Source organism: Tachysurus vachellii, chromosome 3, assembly GCF_030014155.1.
Source record: "Tachysurus vachellii isolate PV-2020 chromosome 3, HZAU_Pvac_v1, whole genome shotgun sequence".
Classification (NCBI taxonomy): domain Eukaryota; kingdom Metazoa; phylum Chordata; class Actinopteri; order Siluriformes; family Bagridae; genus Tachysurus; species Tachysurus vachellii.
In genome coordinates this window covers 15,866,451-15,883,185 of record NC_083462.1, presented here as the reverse complement: position 1 = coordinate 15,883,185, position 16,735 = coordinate 15,866,451, and the positions used below count along the sequence as shown (strand labels likewise).

The following is a 16,735-nucleotide window of genomic DNA, read 5'->3' as shown; positions in this document are numbered from 1 at the left end:
GATTGTGTATTGGACTGTGTACTACGGGAGTGTGTACTACACGAGTGTGTACTACAGGAGTGTGTATTGGAGTGTGTATAGTAGTGTGTACTACAGCAGTGTGTACTGGAGTGTGTACTACAGGAGTGTATACTACAGCAGTGTGTATAGGAGTGTGTATAGGATTGTGTACTACAGGAGTGTGACAGGAGTGTGAGTGAAAGTCAGTCTCAGTTATTAAACTCTGACTGGCTGAAGCTCCGCCCGCGCATGCGCACAAAGCGATTTTTCGAAAAAAGCGGTTCCTAGAGGAAATGCAGCTGATTTAATAGGCGTGTGTTATCACTAAGAAACTAGAGCACTAACACACACACATACACATACACACAAAACTACACACATTTTTACACATACGCTGTGGAGTTTCTGCGCTGTTTTAATCGGATTTACAGTGACGGATTTGGTGAAACTTTAATCTCGGTAAGTAACTTAGTTTCCTGTGTGACTTCCTATATTCTCTCTCTTACACACACACAGACACATACACACACATACATACATATACACACACACATACACACACATATATACACACATACACACATACACACATATATACATATACACACACATACACACATATACACATACACACACACATACATACATACACACACATATATACACACACATACACATATACATACACACACATACATACATACATACACACATACACACACATATACACATACACACACACATACATACATACACACATATACACATACATACACACACATACATACACACACACATATATACATACACATATACATACACACACATACATAAACACACACATACACATACCCACACACACACATATACACACACATACACACACGTGTGTGTATGCATACAGTTCACAAATACCAGGATAACTTGCATACTGAGGATGAATGAACGAACACTTTATTTGCTGTGGTTAATACCTTAAAAATCTACTCTGGTGATGTATATAAAGCAGTTTCAATTCCACACTCAGTACACAGCACAGTTTATTGTTTTTTTGATGTGAACATGTGTTTGAATATGTAAACACACACACATACACACACATACATACATACACACACACGCACACATACATAAACACACATACCCATATATACACACACACACACACCCAAACAGACACATATACACACACATACACACGTGTGTGTATGCATACAGTTCACAAATACCAGGATAACTTGCATACTGAGGATGAATGAATGAACACTTTACTTGCTGTGGTTAATACCTTAAAAATCTACTCTGGTGATGTATATAAAGCAGGTTCAATTCCACACTCAGTATGCAGCACAGTTTATTGTTTTTTTTTATGTGAACATGTGTTTGAATATGTCAACACACACACACACACACACACACACACACACAGAGCTTGTTTGTAGTTTTCTGTGGTCATGTGACTCAGCGCTGTCCGGAGAGAGACGAGCTGTTTGTTTATTGTTTATTTTCAGATGTGAGATTTAAAGCTCATTTTATCATCTTACTTAATAAGCGTATAATATTTATCATGACATTTCACAGCTGTTCTGCAATGGTGAGTTTATAAACCTTTACAGTTTAACTCACTAGGCACATGTTATATAATTATAATAATAATAAGTGCAATAATAATTTACATTGTGCTTATTGTCTATCACAAGATAAAAGTTTGATATTACAGTTTTTTTCTGTTTACAATTTAAACATGACTGCGATGTCATCTGTCAGACTCTGAACTGAGACGAGTAACGTCGCTTTCTAACTAAAGACTGTTTTCTGTGTGTGAAACGTGGAGATGTTGAGTGAAGATGTTCATGTAGAATGTCAGTATGTTCACTATGAGACTGTGTTGACGTGAACCAAAGCAAAATACTGTATACAGAAAGATTGTATGGAAAATGAAAATTCTTATTTCACTGTGGTCAAATGGAAGGTGAGAGAAATGGGATGTCTACACTGTACTGTTTTACACAATTACGCTGAAAACTGTTATGGTCATTTATATTGTTTCATTATTTATACACAGCTCATCCCCAAGATATGTTTTAATCCCAGGCTTTAATCACTGTATAATTCGATGTTACTAATGCAGGGTTACTGTAAGATTTAAAGATTTTAATTCATTAACATGCACATGTGTAATGTGAGAACAATCCTAGCACTGAAATACCAGTCTAGTAGGAAGTGAGGTGTTATTGTAGGAAAATGATTCACATCAGGGTGGTGTGATAATGGATACTGGTTTTACAGCATTGTTCTCTCCTTATCTCATGTACAGGACATTCACTAGGTGGCACATCAGAGGCAAAACATCTCCGTACATCAGGTTCCAAGTCAACTGAAAAATTTTAGTGATTTTAAGCACAGAAAAGTTCATCACACTGATGATCTGAGCTGGTGCAGCATGTCAGGATAGTGAATAAAATAAGTGGGACCTGTCTGAAGGCCTCCCAGTGACACTGTTCTCTATATTCATCTCTAAAAAGTCCAAGAAACTAAAGAGAACAAATCAAGCAAAACCACTTTTTTAGGGTTTAGTGATTGAGAATTTAGGATTAGGGTTTAAGATCATACATTACTGCCAAACCTCAGATCCTTAGAAAGTCACATCTTTACACATCATATCAGTCAATAATCCTAACACCAGGGTGTAAAGGAACAACATCTGGCCACATGTACATTTCCTTCTATAGCTCTGTATGTCCGTATGTTCTGCATGCGGTTGTGTAAACAGAAACATGTGAACACATTATGAGTATGAGCATTAATTATAAGAATTAACAATGTCTATTATATCAAACTAAATGATTATCTGGTCAATAATGAGGAAGGTTATTACAGTTGCATTCCTAAGTTTATTGAAGAAATATCCATTTAATGTTCCTATGTGGTGTTGAGGCCTGTTGTGTCACTTGATTTTTATCGAGCAATTATCTGGACAAACTGTCGAAGAGACCAGGTTAGATTACCTAACCTTACCTGCCAGGATCAGAAACCCAGAACCCATGATTGGTCTTGCTTAATCTGCCCACACATAATAATAATAATAATAATAATAATAATAATAATAATAATAATAATAATAATAATAATGATAAAAGACCTCGGACCAGGTTTAGGATGATTGATTACGGTATTGTGAAATCAATGTCCATCTATCAGGTTAGGTGATTTGCTGAATTATAATGATTTATAATCCCACTCTTAGTGTTTATAATGATTTATAATCCCACTCTCAGTGTTTATAATCATTTATAATCCATCTCTCAGTGTTTATAATAATTTATAATCCATCTCTCTGGTGTCGCCCTGATGAGGATGAGGTTCTCTTTTCAGTCTGTTTACTCCAGGTTTCTTTCTCATATCATCTCAGGGAGTTTTTGCTCTTCATTTCATCAAGCTTGCTCAATATAGATAAAGTGTAATATAGATGAAGATAAGATGTAGATTTACATTTTAAATGTTGTAATTTTAATTAGAATTTTTATATTCCTGTAAAGCTGCTTTTAGACAATGTTAAAAGCATGTTACAAATAAAATGAAACTGGATGATTTAAGTGTCTGTGAGATAATGAGGTGTAAACGATGTTTAAATTAAATGAGCAAATCTATAAACATTTGTATTTGGTTTTATCAGAGAAATGGAGAATTGAATTCCTACTGGGTCATATTATTCCTTCATTATTTCACTTGATGAGCACTTCACAAGTAAACAGAGATAAAGATTATTATTGTATATTTGGTAATTGAATTTGAAATCTGTTTATTGTCGCAGTCAATGGAGCAAAACATAGACGGAAATCAAAGCCATCAGAGAGAAGTATGACCATGTCAGCTATAGAGAACATCCTTAATCAAAAGCAATGGAACTGGTCCTCTTGTATTTATTAATGTGTAAAACAAAAGCCTCAGGTGGATGATAAATGCTCATATTCAGCCACATGCTTCACAGTGGAGATGGATAATAGCTCAAGACATGGAATTCACACATAAAATGCTCATCTGAATCTACTTGAGTTCATTGGAGTTGCTGAAGGCAAAACTGAGAGCAAATGTTCCAATAACAATCAGTACAGGCTAATATAATGTTTATGACTTATTGCATCAAGATCAAGTAACAACAGCAAGGAGACACAACCCTGATCAGAGGCCAGTCATAGCTATGAGCTGATCAGAGTGTTTATAGATTTTTTTTAGCTTGGGAAACAGATACAGTCGCTACACAGTAAATCCTGGGTGAGGACTTAATGCAACTTGCAGACAGTGGGATTAACCTGCTTGTCTGCACCCTGGCCCTGGCCCTGGCCCTGGCCCTCACTGACTAACTAGACCTGTTCTGAGACTTTGGGTTATGATGTAAGAAATGAGAACAGCACCTTCCTGAGTGGGATGGACACCATCCTGCACTAACAGGCCAGCCTTGCCCTCAAATGTGCTAAAATTATCTATATAATAAATAATAGGGCTCTGGTAAATCATTCAAATGTCAGTTATAACGTGAGTCCAGAAAGCAACATGTAAAGAGCTTGTAAAGCGAGGAGTCTTTAATTTGAAGGTGAAGCTTCAACGTGTGTGTGTGTGTGTGTGTGTGTGTGTGTGTGTGTGTGTGTGTGTGTGTGTGTGTGTGTGTGTGTGTGTGTGTGTGTGAGTGTGTGAGTGTGTGTGTGTGTGTGTGTGTGTGTGTGTGAGTGTGTGAGTGTGTGAGTGTGTGAGTGTGAGTGTGAGTGTGTGTGTGTGTGTGTGTGTGTGAGTGTGTGAGTGTGAGTGTGTGAGTGTGAGTGTGTGAGTGTGAGTGTGTGTGTGTGTGTGTGTGTGTGAGTGAGAGAGAGAGAGAGAGAGAGAGAGATGTATTAGTGATGTATAATGAATGGACAGAGTTCAAAGTGAATTAATGATAAATCTCTGCTGGATAACATTGACCTTTAACGCACACACACTCCTGTACACACTGTCTTCAAAAAGAATCTGAAGTGCTTTAAAGTGAGAGACTGTGTGTATGTTTTTTCTTTATATTTGTGTGTGTGTGTGTGAGCGAGAGAGAGAGAGAGAGAGAGAGATAGAACATGTAACACTGTAGTTCATCAGAGATTTGATCCATCTACATTCCCATGTACGGTGTCTGGTTGTGTTTGTGACGAATAGAATTTGAATGTAAATGAATTCTACAGTAAGCTACGATCTGATTGTGATGTCTGGCACACACAAGATATCATGATAAGGTTGTGGATGTAAAATCCATCACTGATCAATTCAAGGCTTTTTGAGTTTCTGAAGAATTTTTGGTGGCAGCAATATAGTTTACCATAAAAAGGTCATTAGGTATAATTTCAGATAGTTATTAGATGTCTGTTTTTGTCTGCATTTTGGCATTTAATATCTCCAGAAATATGATTAACAGCCACCAGAAACTGTGGATATAAAGACAACCCCTTTTCTGTCTGACATTGTTCAAAACATCAGGACGTGTTTTTTCCACTTTTCCCTTTTTTTATTCTTGAAGATGTAATAAGGGGAATAAAGACGTCCTTTAAACCAAACCGTTCATGAACAGTGTTACAGTGAAACAGGTAGCATCTCCCTTCTGAACGAGGAACACAGAAGGACTATCTCTCACACAAACACACACACGCACACACACGCACACGCACGCACACACATACACATACGCGTGCACACACATACATGCGCGCACACACACGTGCGCACACACACGTGCGCACACACATACATACGTACACACACGGCTGTCCCCACCACATAAAAGAAAGAAACCAGACCAAAGAAATGCTGACTTCAGAAGTAAAGATGAATTAAATTAAATCTTTATAAGTTTTAAAAGTTTTATAAATTATGTGGTAGGTTTTGCTGAGCATTTTTTAGAATCTGGTGATTGTCTCTAATTTATTTCATTCAAAATCCTTCATTATATTTTTGTCTGAAAAGTTGGGTATCAAAAGGAATTTTCCGGTTCCGATTCTGGTTCCAGTTCTGCCTTACGACTCCCGGTTCTGATTCCGATTCCATAATAAAAGAAATGTGAAAAATAATGCACAATACTTAAACAATGCCATTTGTGTTTATTAATCACTCTTTAAATATTTTAAACAGAGCATTTCAATACATATCAATTTAAATAAATCCAACATCAAATTTAACATTCAGAATTACAACTTAGCAAAACAGTTAGCAATTTTTCTGAAGAAAAATTAACATGTCTGATTTCTTTGGGAGAAGACGAGACCTTTCCTGGCTTATTGTATCTCCAGCTGTGGAGAAAACCCTCTCAGAGGGACTTAAGCAAAGTTGGCTCCGTATTAACAGATTCGAATTTCCCGAGTCAATAGCTCCTGACCTAAACACTCTTATTACACAAATAACGCCTCCTTTTTATCGTAGTAATGTAGAGAGGCAGCTACAACGCAGCTACAACCTCAAGTTTCCTCAATATCAGCTTTCCTCCACGTTGGACAAAATACATAAGTCTCTATGTGTGAACACCTAAGAGACAGATTCCAAGGGACCGTCAGCAAAGTGCAGAACCCGAAAAGCGAAAACAAAAAACAGTCAATAACTTCACTGTAATACACTGTACTGTCACCAAACTCAGATCACACATCACTGATGTACTGAGTGTTGTAATACAACATTTATTTTTGGAAAATGTGTTTTTTTTTTTTTTTTTTAATGATGGGGTAGATTTGCTTCCTTGTTGTAGCTTTGGAAATTAATCCACACTTTTTTTAGACATGTTTAACACAAAGAACCGGTTCTCGGTTCCCAACCCTACTGAAAAGTGGTCTCTTATGTAACTGGTTGCTTTCCCACTGACACTAATCTTTTTTCTAACAGTAACTTTTTGGAAGAATAATGTTTGGTGTTTGGAAATGGTGGGATTGTGTGCGTCTAAGCAGAAGAGAACATCTTCAGACTAACGCAGCTCTGTGTTTACTTACAGTACATGGTTTGTTCTGCAGATGGAGGTTTGTAGGTTAAGAGATAAAGATGAAGCGAGGCTGAAAGTTGTTCACTGTGTTTAGTAGGGTTGGGAACCGCGAACCGGTTCTTATTCAGAACCGCTTCTGTTTTTTAACAGGAACCGGAACCGCACGGATTTTTTTAGTTTCGGTTCCAAACGCGGTTCCGATGCGATGACAGGCAAAGCGCTGGGAGCGGTCACTTTAAATAACCATGTCTTACCTCATGAATATTCATTGTTTTACAGTCACGCAACCAAATTAACGCAGCTTACCACAGAAATCAGTCACTCGCGCTGCTGTGCTGAGGTACGCTTTGTGTTAAACATGTCTAAAAAAGTGTGGATTCATTTCCAAAGCTACAACAAGGAAGCAAATCTACCCCATCATTAAAAAAAAAAACAAAAAACACATTTTCCAAAAATAAATGTTGTAGTACAACACTCAGTACATCAGTGATGTGTGATCTGAGTTTGGTGACAGTACAGTGTATTAAAGTTATTGACTGTTTTTTGTTTTCGCTTTTCGGGTTCTGCACTTTGCTGACGGTCCCTTGGAATCTGTCTCTTAGGTGTTCACACATAGAGACTTATGTATTTTGTCCAACGCGGAGGAAAGCTGATATTGAGGAAACTTGGGTTGTAGCTGCGTTGTAGCTGCCTCTCTACATTACTACGATTAAAAGGAGGCGTTATTTGTGTAATAAGAGTGTTTAGGTCAGGAGCTATTGACTCGGGAAATTCGAATCTGTTAATATGGAGCCAACTTTGCTTAAGTCCCTCTGAGAGGGTTTTCTCCACAGCTGGAGATACAATAAGCCAGGAAAGGTCTCTTTTTTTTCAAGAGAAAAAAACTCAAAAAACTCTTCAGAAAAATTGCTAACTGTTTTGCTAAGTTGTAATTCTGAATGTTAAATTTGATGTTGGATTTATTTAAATTGATATGTATTGAAATGCTCTGTTTAAAATATTTAAAGAGTGATTAATAAACACAAATGGAATTGTTTAAGTATTGTGCATTATTTTTCACATTTCTTTTATTATGGAATCGGAATCAGAACCGGGAATCGTAAGGCAGAACTGGAACCAGAATCGGAACCGGAAAATTCCTTTTGATACCCAACCCTAGTGTTTAGTAGCTGATCCCATTTGTGTATTTGGTTTTTATGGCATTATTATAACATTGTAAATGAATGTGTGGAAAATCAAATTTTCAACAATCATCATTACAGTCACCAATAAATGATGTAACTATGGGGTGGTTTTCTGTCCTATTGGAGCTTCGTTCATCAAACATTTATGCTGTAAATTCTTTCTGCTACAGAAACTACTGAGAATTTCTACGTTTTGAAAAGACGTTATTGTTTCATATCAGAGCTAAATAAGGGTTAATGTTTAAATTCTGTTTATCAGAAATGTCCAGACTCCACACTATTGATAAAAACAGCATTATTTTAACATTATGCCTTTTATGCCATGATAATTAAGGTTTGTGCTGCAGCTTTGCATTGGTTTCTTATTCCTATGGTCAGGAAGGTCTCATGTGATGTTTTTGTGCATGTTTTATGTTTATATAACTACATTAAGTAACTGCACATACCGTATTCATACAGTAGTGTGAAAAAGTGTTGGCCCCCTTCCTGATTTTTTTTTTTTTTACACGTTTTTCACACTTTAATGTTTCAGATCATCAAACAAATTTAAATATTAGTTAAAATATAACACAAGTAAAACGAAGGATTTTATTATTAAGGGAAAACAAAATCCAAACCTACATGGCCCTGTGTGGAAAATCAGGAAGGGGGCCAACACTTTTTCACACGACTGTATATATTTATACTTCTCTGACAATTTACTAACTCAGTCATGGACAGAAACTCCTAAATGAAACCATTGCAGCAGCGTGAAGAATCCCTGTGTAAATTGTCAGTTGTCTAATTTCAGTGTTAGTGATGCTCTGGCTTTGTGAGCTCCAAATGCCTATGAGGCCTATGCTTATAAAAATGTATAAGTCAAATGTAAAAATGTATAATCTGAATTTATATACACACATATAATTCTGCAAAGCTGCTGTGTGACCATGTCAATTTAATTTAATAATTACTGTTAAAACTAATTCTGTCCTGTGTCCAGCCTTCAGAAGTCATGACCACATAAGAACTACAATAAATAACAAGATATTTGTGTTCCTCTCTGTTTTAGGTTCCTGTCAGGGTTTAAGCTCCACACTGAGTCTCTGCAGTGTTAATAAAGTATTCACATCTATACTCCTCTGTTCTTCATCATGGCTCCCAGTTCAGAGATCTCCTACCTGGACCGTGTCGTTATGGAGATCATGGAAACAGAACACACTTATGTCCAAGATCTGCACAGCATTGTGGAGGTAACACATGTTAAGTTGACATTAATTCACTTCATTTCAGTTTTGTTTAAATAGAGAGTATTGTATACACTATGGTCAAAAAATGCTACTGTGTAAGCAGGAGCTTCATTCTAGTTATAATATAAAGTCTGGGTTGTTGAAGTTAGGGTTAGGATTAGGGTTAGAACTCATCACTGATAGAGAACCAAGAGAGTCTGATAGTTTCTGAGATTCTGGTATCACCAGATGAGGAATAAATTCCCTTTTCAGTCTTTTTTCTCTCAAGGTTTTTTGTCTCAGGGAGTTAAACCTTGCTACCATCATCTCTGACGTGCTCCTGCTTCTTCTAATCCTTCTAAATTCTTAAATATTATTTGAGCAGGTCTTTATGACCAGACATGCTACAGATGATCACATTACCATGATGTCCTGCTAAATGGTCTTTTAAATTCAGTGATTTTCTGTGCCGAGCACAGACAAATAGAGAGGGTTGCATCAGGAAGGGCATCTGCTGTAAAACGTGCCAAATTTAAACATGCAATTCATCAGTGGGAATTCCGTGCCGGATCGGCCGAGGCCCCTGGTAACAACGACACAGTTTACCTACAGGTTTCCAGATTATTTCCAGAAATTAGACTCTTAATGTTGGTACAATGACAGAGAAAGCTAGAGAGCTGATGATAGAGCATAGGAGTATGCAGGTAGACTACGTTCCATATAGACGAGGCAATCTGAGAGAGATTAGTGACTTCAATGTGCTGGTAGGAGAGAATGTAGACAGATGTGATGTGTAAGATGTCTCTGGTGGTCAGGAAGAAGAGGAGAGGAAAGATAGAAAAGATGATAAGAAAACACAGTGGTGGAACAAGAAAGTACAGGACAGTATTCAGAGGAAGAGGCTAGCTAAAAAGAAGTGGAATGTAGAAAGGATTATAGACAGGATTACAAGGAATCGCAGTGCAGAGTAAAGAGGGACGTGACAAAGTCCAAACAGACAGCATTCCCTGAGCTGTATGCCAGGTTAGACACGAGGGAAGGCAATAAGGACTTGTACAGATTAGTGAGATTGAGAGATAAAGATGGAAAGGATGTGCAACAGATAAGGGTGATTAAAGATAGAGATGGAAAGGTGCTGACAGGTGAGGAGAGTGTACAGAGAAGATGGAAGGAGTATTTTAAGGAGCTGATGAATGAGGAAAATGAGAAGTAAAGATGGGAGGAAGAGCAGGAAATAGGAAAGATAAAGGATGTGGTGAGGTAGGATCTGAAGAGAATGAAGTGTGGAAAGGCTGTTGGTCCAGATGACATACCTGTGGAGGTGTGGAAGTGTCTAGGAGAGACAGCAGTGGCGTTTCTATCTAGATTGTTCAACAGGATTTTAGAGAGTGAGAAGATGCCTGAGGAATGGAGAAGTGTTCTAGTGCTGATCTTTAAGAACAAGGAATTTTCAGTGTTGTAGCAGCTACAGAGGTATAAAGTTGATGATCCACACAATGCTGAAGCTATGGGAAAGAGTAGTGGAAGCTGGTCTAGGAAGAGGACTAGAGGAGGAAGTGGCAGCAGTATGGCTTCATGACCAGAAAGAGCATGACTGAGGCAATTTTTTCTTTGAGAATGTTAATGGAGAAGTACAGAAATGGTAAGAAGGAGCTGCACTGTGTCTTTGTGGATATAGAGAAAGTGTATGACAGGGTGATGAGAGAGGAGCTATGGTACTGTATGAGGATGTCAGGAGTGACAGAGAAGTACATCAGAGTAGTTCAAGATATGTATGAGAGGAGTATGACAGCAGTGAGATGTGCTGTAGGTCGGACAGAGGAGTTCAAGGTGGAGGTGGGGATACATAAAGGATCGGCTTTGAGTCCCTTCTTGTTTGCGTTGGTGATGGACAGGTGGACAGAGGAAGTCAGACAGGAATCTCTGGAGACAATGATGTTTGTGGATTGTGATCTGTAGTGAGAGTAAAGAGCAGGTGGAGGAGCACCTGGAAAGGTGGAGGTCTGCTCTGGAAAGAAGAGGAATGAAAGTCAGTGGTAGTAAGACAGAATACATGTGTATGAAGGAGAGGGAGGGAAGTAGAACAGTGAGGTTACAGGGGGCTGAAGGTCAAGAAGGTGAAGGAGTTTAAGGATTTGGGGTCAACCGTCCAGTGTGACGGGGAGTGTGGAAAGGTGGCAGAGTGATGGAGGTAGCAGAGATGAGGATGTTGAGGTTCTCTTTAGGAGTGACAAGGATGGACAGGAACGAGCACATCAGAGGGACAGCTCAGGTTGGCTGTTTTGGGGACAAGGTCAGAGAGACTAGACTGAGATGGTTTGGAGCTGCAGGTCAGAGGTCAAGAGGAAGATTGACTGTGGTGACCCCAAATGGGAAAAGACAAAAGTAGAAGTAGTTTGGGAATAATGTGAAACGGTGTCTTGTATGTTTATACACCATGAAACAAAAAGCTGAAAGGAACTGAAAGACATCACCTCCAAGAGATAAAATATTTGTAAAAATATTTTATAGGATTTAACTTTAAATGACGTTTAATTCATATGAGATCTGCACTTTTCCTTCACATAGTAGTGATGCCAAGGTGTGTTAATGATGTAATGATGTAATGATATAATGATCTTTCTACAATAAAGTCAACATGTATTGTAATCTTTACATTTATTACTAATATGAGTTAGGATAAATAAATAAGTAATGGCCTTAACTGGATAATAAGCAAGTGATTTCTTATTTCTAATAAATCTAACACTGTGTGTGTGTGTGTGTCTGTGTGTTCAGGGCTATCTGGCTCACATTATAGACACTGCAGATCTACCCATCATCCCTGAACAGGTGTGTGCTCTGTTTGGAAACATTGAGGACATCTACGAGTTCAATAGGTCAGAAATATTTAGATATTTATTGAATACACACACACACACACACACACACACACACACACACACACACACACACACACACACAGTCACAGATTTCTTCCTGATTTTGACTTATGATAATGATGACCATCATTATTGTGAGCTGTTGTGCTATTCAGTTTATGAGGTGCTGTGTTATTACCACATATTGTTATTATAGTGTGTGTATATGTGTGTGTGTGTGTGTGTGTTGTTCAGTGAACTGTTACAGGAGTTGGATTTGTGTAAAAATGACCCGGTGGCCATCGCTAGGTGTTTTGTACTAAAGGTTGGTTTTTAATATTTATTTATGTTTAAAGTTTCCATTCTAATCATTCTCTGTATGCATGTGTGTGTGTGTGTGTGTGTGTGTGTGTGTGTGTGTGTGTTTAAATGAGATGAGCTATTCACATTTTGTTTATTTCTGTTAGCGTGATTATTTTGAGATCTACACACAATACTGCACCAACTACCCAAAGTAAGTGAAAACACTGAACAGTAACAGTGCTCTCTCTGTGTGTGTGATTTTCTACAATTGTGAATTGCAATGTTTAGTAGAATTGTGTACTATTGTGTGTATGTTTTACTTTCACTAGTTCGGTTGCTGCATTAACAGAATGTATGAGAAATAAAACACTGCTGAAGTTTTTCATGGAGAGACAGGAAGCTCTGAAACACCCACTTCCTCTTGGCTCATACCTTCTCAAACCTGTACAGAGGATACTGAAATATCATCTGCTCTTACAGGTGAGGCATGTGCACACACACACACATTTTTTGGGTATAAATATATATATATATATATATATATATATATATATATATATATATATATATATATATATATATATATATATATATATACGTATATATATATATATATATATATATATATATACGTATATATATATATATATATATATATATATATATACGTATATATATATATATATATATATATATATATATATATATATATATATATATATATATATATATATATATATATATAATGTGTGTGTGTAAAATGTTTTTGCTTAGGAGATAGCAAAGCACTTTGACCCTGATGAAGATGGTTACGATGTGGTGGAGGAGGCCATTAGCACCATGACTGAAGTAGCCTGGTACATAAACACAATGAAGAGAAAACATGAACATGCAGTCCGTCTTCAGGTTACTACACACATACACACACACACACACACATGCAAAGCACCACCGCATAGCTCATTCACATGTGGCACATTTGCACATATATTTGTATATACACTGATCAGCCATAACATTATGACCATCTGCATAATATTGTGTAGTTACTCCTTGTGCCTTTAATACAGCCCTGACTCTGAGGCCCTGACTCTGAAGGTGTGCTGTGGTATCTGACACCAAGACGTTAGCAGCAGGTCCTTTAGGTTTTGTTGTGAGGTGGAGATTCCATGGATCAGACTTGTTTGTCCAGCACAATTACACAGACTCAGATTGTTTTTGGGAACTTGGAGGGTCAACAACTTAGAGAGTTAACACCTTGAACTCTATGTCATGTCTCTCTCTCTCAAACTGTTCCTGAACAGTGTTTGCAGTGTGTCAGGGAGCATCATCCTCCTGAAAGAGAACAGTGACATTAAGAAGTAGAGACAGTTGAAGAAGTCTATTTCAAGTAGGTGGTACGTGGCAATCTAACATCCACATGAACTCCAGTACCCAAAGTTTCCCAGCAGAACTTTGTCCAGATCATCTTCAAATAGTGCATCCTGGTGCCATCTCTTCTCCGGGTAAATGGCACACACGCACTCAGCCTCCAAATGATGTGAAAGAAACCACAATACATCAGACCAGGTCACACTGATCTTCTGCTGCTATGCAGCTTCATACACAGCAAGCAATGATGCACCATCTAACCTGAAACCTTTCTATCAGAGCCCACAGTTACTTTTTCAGCAGTTTGTGCTACAGTAGCTCTTCTGTGGGCTCGGACCAGACGGACTTGCCTTCTCCCCGACACACATCAGTGAGTGTCTATGATCCTGTTTATGGTTTACCTGGTTAACTTCTGGTAGGTACTAATGCCTGCAAACCAGTCACACCACACAAGACCTCCTGTTTTGGAGAAGTCCATTTATTGTTCTACGCCTCAACTTTCTGGACGAAATGTTCACTTCCTGTCCAATGAACCGCACCACCTTACCCTAACAATAACCCTGGCTGTAAAGCAGAACATTCCACAGAGACAGCCCTTTATAGGTGAAAGGTCCATCCTGCTCGACCTTTCAGCAGCGTTTGATACGGTAAACCACAAGACGCACTTGTCCACCCTCCGGAGTCTTGGAATTTGCAGATCAGCATGGGAATGATTTGCTTCCTACCTGCAAGGACACTCATATCAGGTAACCTGGAGGGGAGTGACATCTGCCTGTTTACTCTCTTGGTAAAGTTATGTTCTCACACAGGTTCTCTTACCACCTTGTCTACAAAGCCAAAAATGGACCAGCTCCCTCTTACCTCGAAGCCCTCATCACTCCTCACACTGTAACTCTCACCCTTAGAGCTACCAGCACTGCTCCACAGGTCCCACCATCTCTCAGAGTAAGACGTAAGTATACAACAAGACTCTTTTCTGTTCTGGCATCGAGGCGGTGGAATGATCTTCCACTGTTGTTTGAATATAACCAAACAACAGTTGAAGACCTACTTATTCATGAAATACTTGAACTAGCTCTTTCTTCCCTGTCTGTTGTAATCTAGTGAACCAGAGTTAATGTATTCAATGAGAATTGTGTATCGTCACTCTGGATAAGAGAGTCTGTCACATGCTGTAAATGTAAATGTAAGTACCATGTCTCAATGTAAATATCAGGAAATAAAAGCTAGATATGATCTGTTGTCTTATTCTTCTTTTGATCTTAAACACAAACGTTTTCAGTGGACAGCAAAATATATAAAATGATATATGGAAAATAATCGGTGCTGCAGGTTCAGATGTAGCTGCACAAAGGGGATGTGTAGGATGTATTTTTCACATGGAGTGTGTAGGTCAGATTGGATGTGAGCCATGACCAATCTCTCAACACATGTCATTATGATGGATGCAAGTCAGGCTTCTGATGGTGGTTCTCTTTAGCATGTGCACATGTGTTAAGATCTCTCATTCCATGTGATCAAAACAATCCTCCAGCATTGATTGAGATTATATTTACAGAATTGCTCAAGGGCCCAGCAGCAGTAGCTTGGTGGACCTGGGATTTGAACTCATAACCTTCCAACACTTTAACCACTGTGCTACCACTTCCCAGATTTAGCTGGACATGCAAGAAACATCTCAGCAGATTTGATTTAATTTTGAAAATTTAGATTGAGAATCCATTATTTTTTATATCATCTGAGCTTAAAATTAATAGAAAATGTATGATTTTGTGATTTTCAGGAAGTGCAGTCGTTACTAATTAACTGGCGCGGTCCCGACTTAACCACATATGGTGAACTTGTTCTGGAGGGAACCTTCCGCTTTCACCACACAAAAAACAACAGAACCCTCTTCCTGTTTGAGCGGGTTTTGCTCATCACCAAACGACGTGGCGAGAACTTTATCTACAAAACACACATCTCTGTAAGACACACACACACACACACACACACACACACACACACACACACACAGAAGTCAAGCAGTAAGTTATGAGTTTTCGGATGATTAAAACTCATTTGCATAAATGTTTATGCATAATATACTCATATGTTTTCATTAATATGCTCTTTTCTGCCTTAGTGTTCGACGCTGATGCTTATGGAGGGCGCAAAGGACCCCCTGTGTTTCAGTGTCACACACTACAAGCACCCTAAACAACCCCACATAGTGCAGGTGACCTCTGAAGTCTGATGACTCTTTACTAAGCTGTTAAGTGTTTATCTTTAATTAAACATGATCGTTCTGTCAGACCAAAGGTTACATTAATTAAAACAATAATTAGACCTGAAGTTAAGCAGTTACAGTCTTTATGCTTAACTAAATTGGAACGTGTTAATTAGTTAATTAGATAACTGAACTGCCATCATCTGTCTCAGGCCAGAACAATGGAGGAGAAGAAACTTTGGACTCACCACATTAAACGGCTCATTTTAGAGAATCATCACACCATCATTCCACAGAAGGTGTAGCATAATCCTGATCTAATGATATAATCTCACACACACACACACACACACACACACACACACACACACACACAGAGCTTGTTCTGTATCTTACTGCTGTTTCTCTTTCAGGCTAAAGAGGTCATATTAGAAATGGACCCAATGTGTGAGTTTTTTACATATATATGCATATGAAATGTCTAAAATATGAAATAAAATAAAAATGCTCTTATGTTTATTATTATTATTAAGTGTTGCTTATAGATGTGGGTGTGCACACACTTCTGAACATGCAACTGGGCAAATACAAATTTATTTGTAACAAATTTAAATATTAGC

At 38.1% G+C, this 16,735-nt stretch overlaps 1 protein-coding gene across 1 annotated transcript in view; it reads left to right on the top strand.

Annotated features, from left to right (window-relative positions):
- The first annotated feature begins 316 nt into the window (after window positions 1-316).
- LOC132842409 (pleckstrin homology domain-containing family G member 3) overlaps window positions 317-16,735 on the top strand; it is a 36,003-nt gene continuing 19,584 nt past the window's right edge. Inside the window, exons 1-11 of the mRNA XM_060865091.1 lie at window positions 317-459; window positions 9,215-9,395; window positions 12,150-12,250; window positions 12,488-12,557; window positions 12,700-12,746; window positions 12,865-13,015; window positions 13,310-13,441; window positions 15,690-15,872; window positions 16,032-16,124; window positions 16,328-16,414; window positions 16,529-16,562. Coding sequence (XP_060721074.1) covers window positions 9,297-9,395; window positions 12,150-12,250; window positions 12,488-12,557; window positions 12,700-12,746; window positions 12,865-13,015; window positions 13,310-13,441; window positions 15,690-15,872; window positions 16,032-16,124; window positions 16,328-16,414; window positions 16,529-16,562 — 997 coding nt within the window. The 5' untranslated portion in view covers window positions 317-459; window positions 9,215-9,296. The remainder of the gene's footprint in view (window positions 460-9,214; window positions 9,396-12,149; window positions 12,251-12,487; window positions 12,558-12,699; window positions 12,747-12,864; window positions 13,016-13,309; window positions 13,442-15,689; window positions 15,873-16,031; window positions 16,125-16,327; window positions 16,415-16,528; window positions 16,563-16,735) is intronic.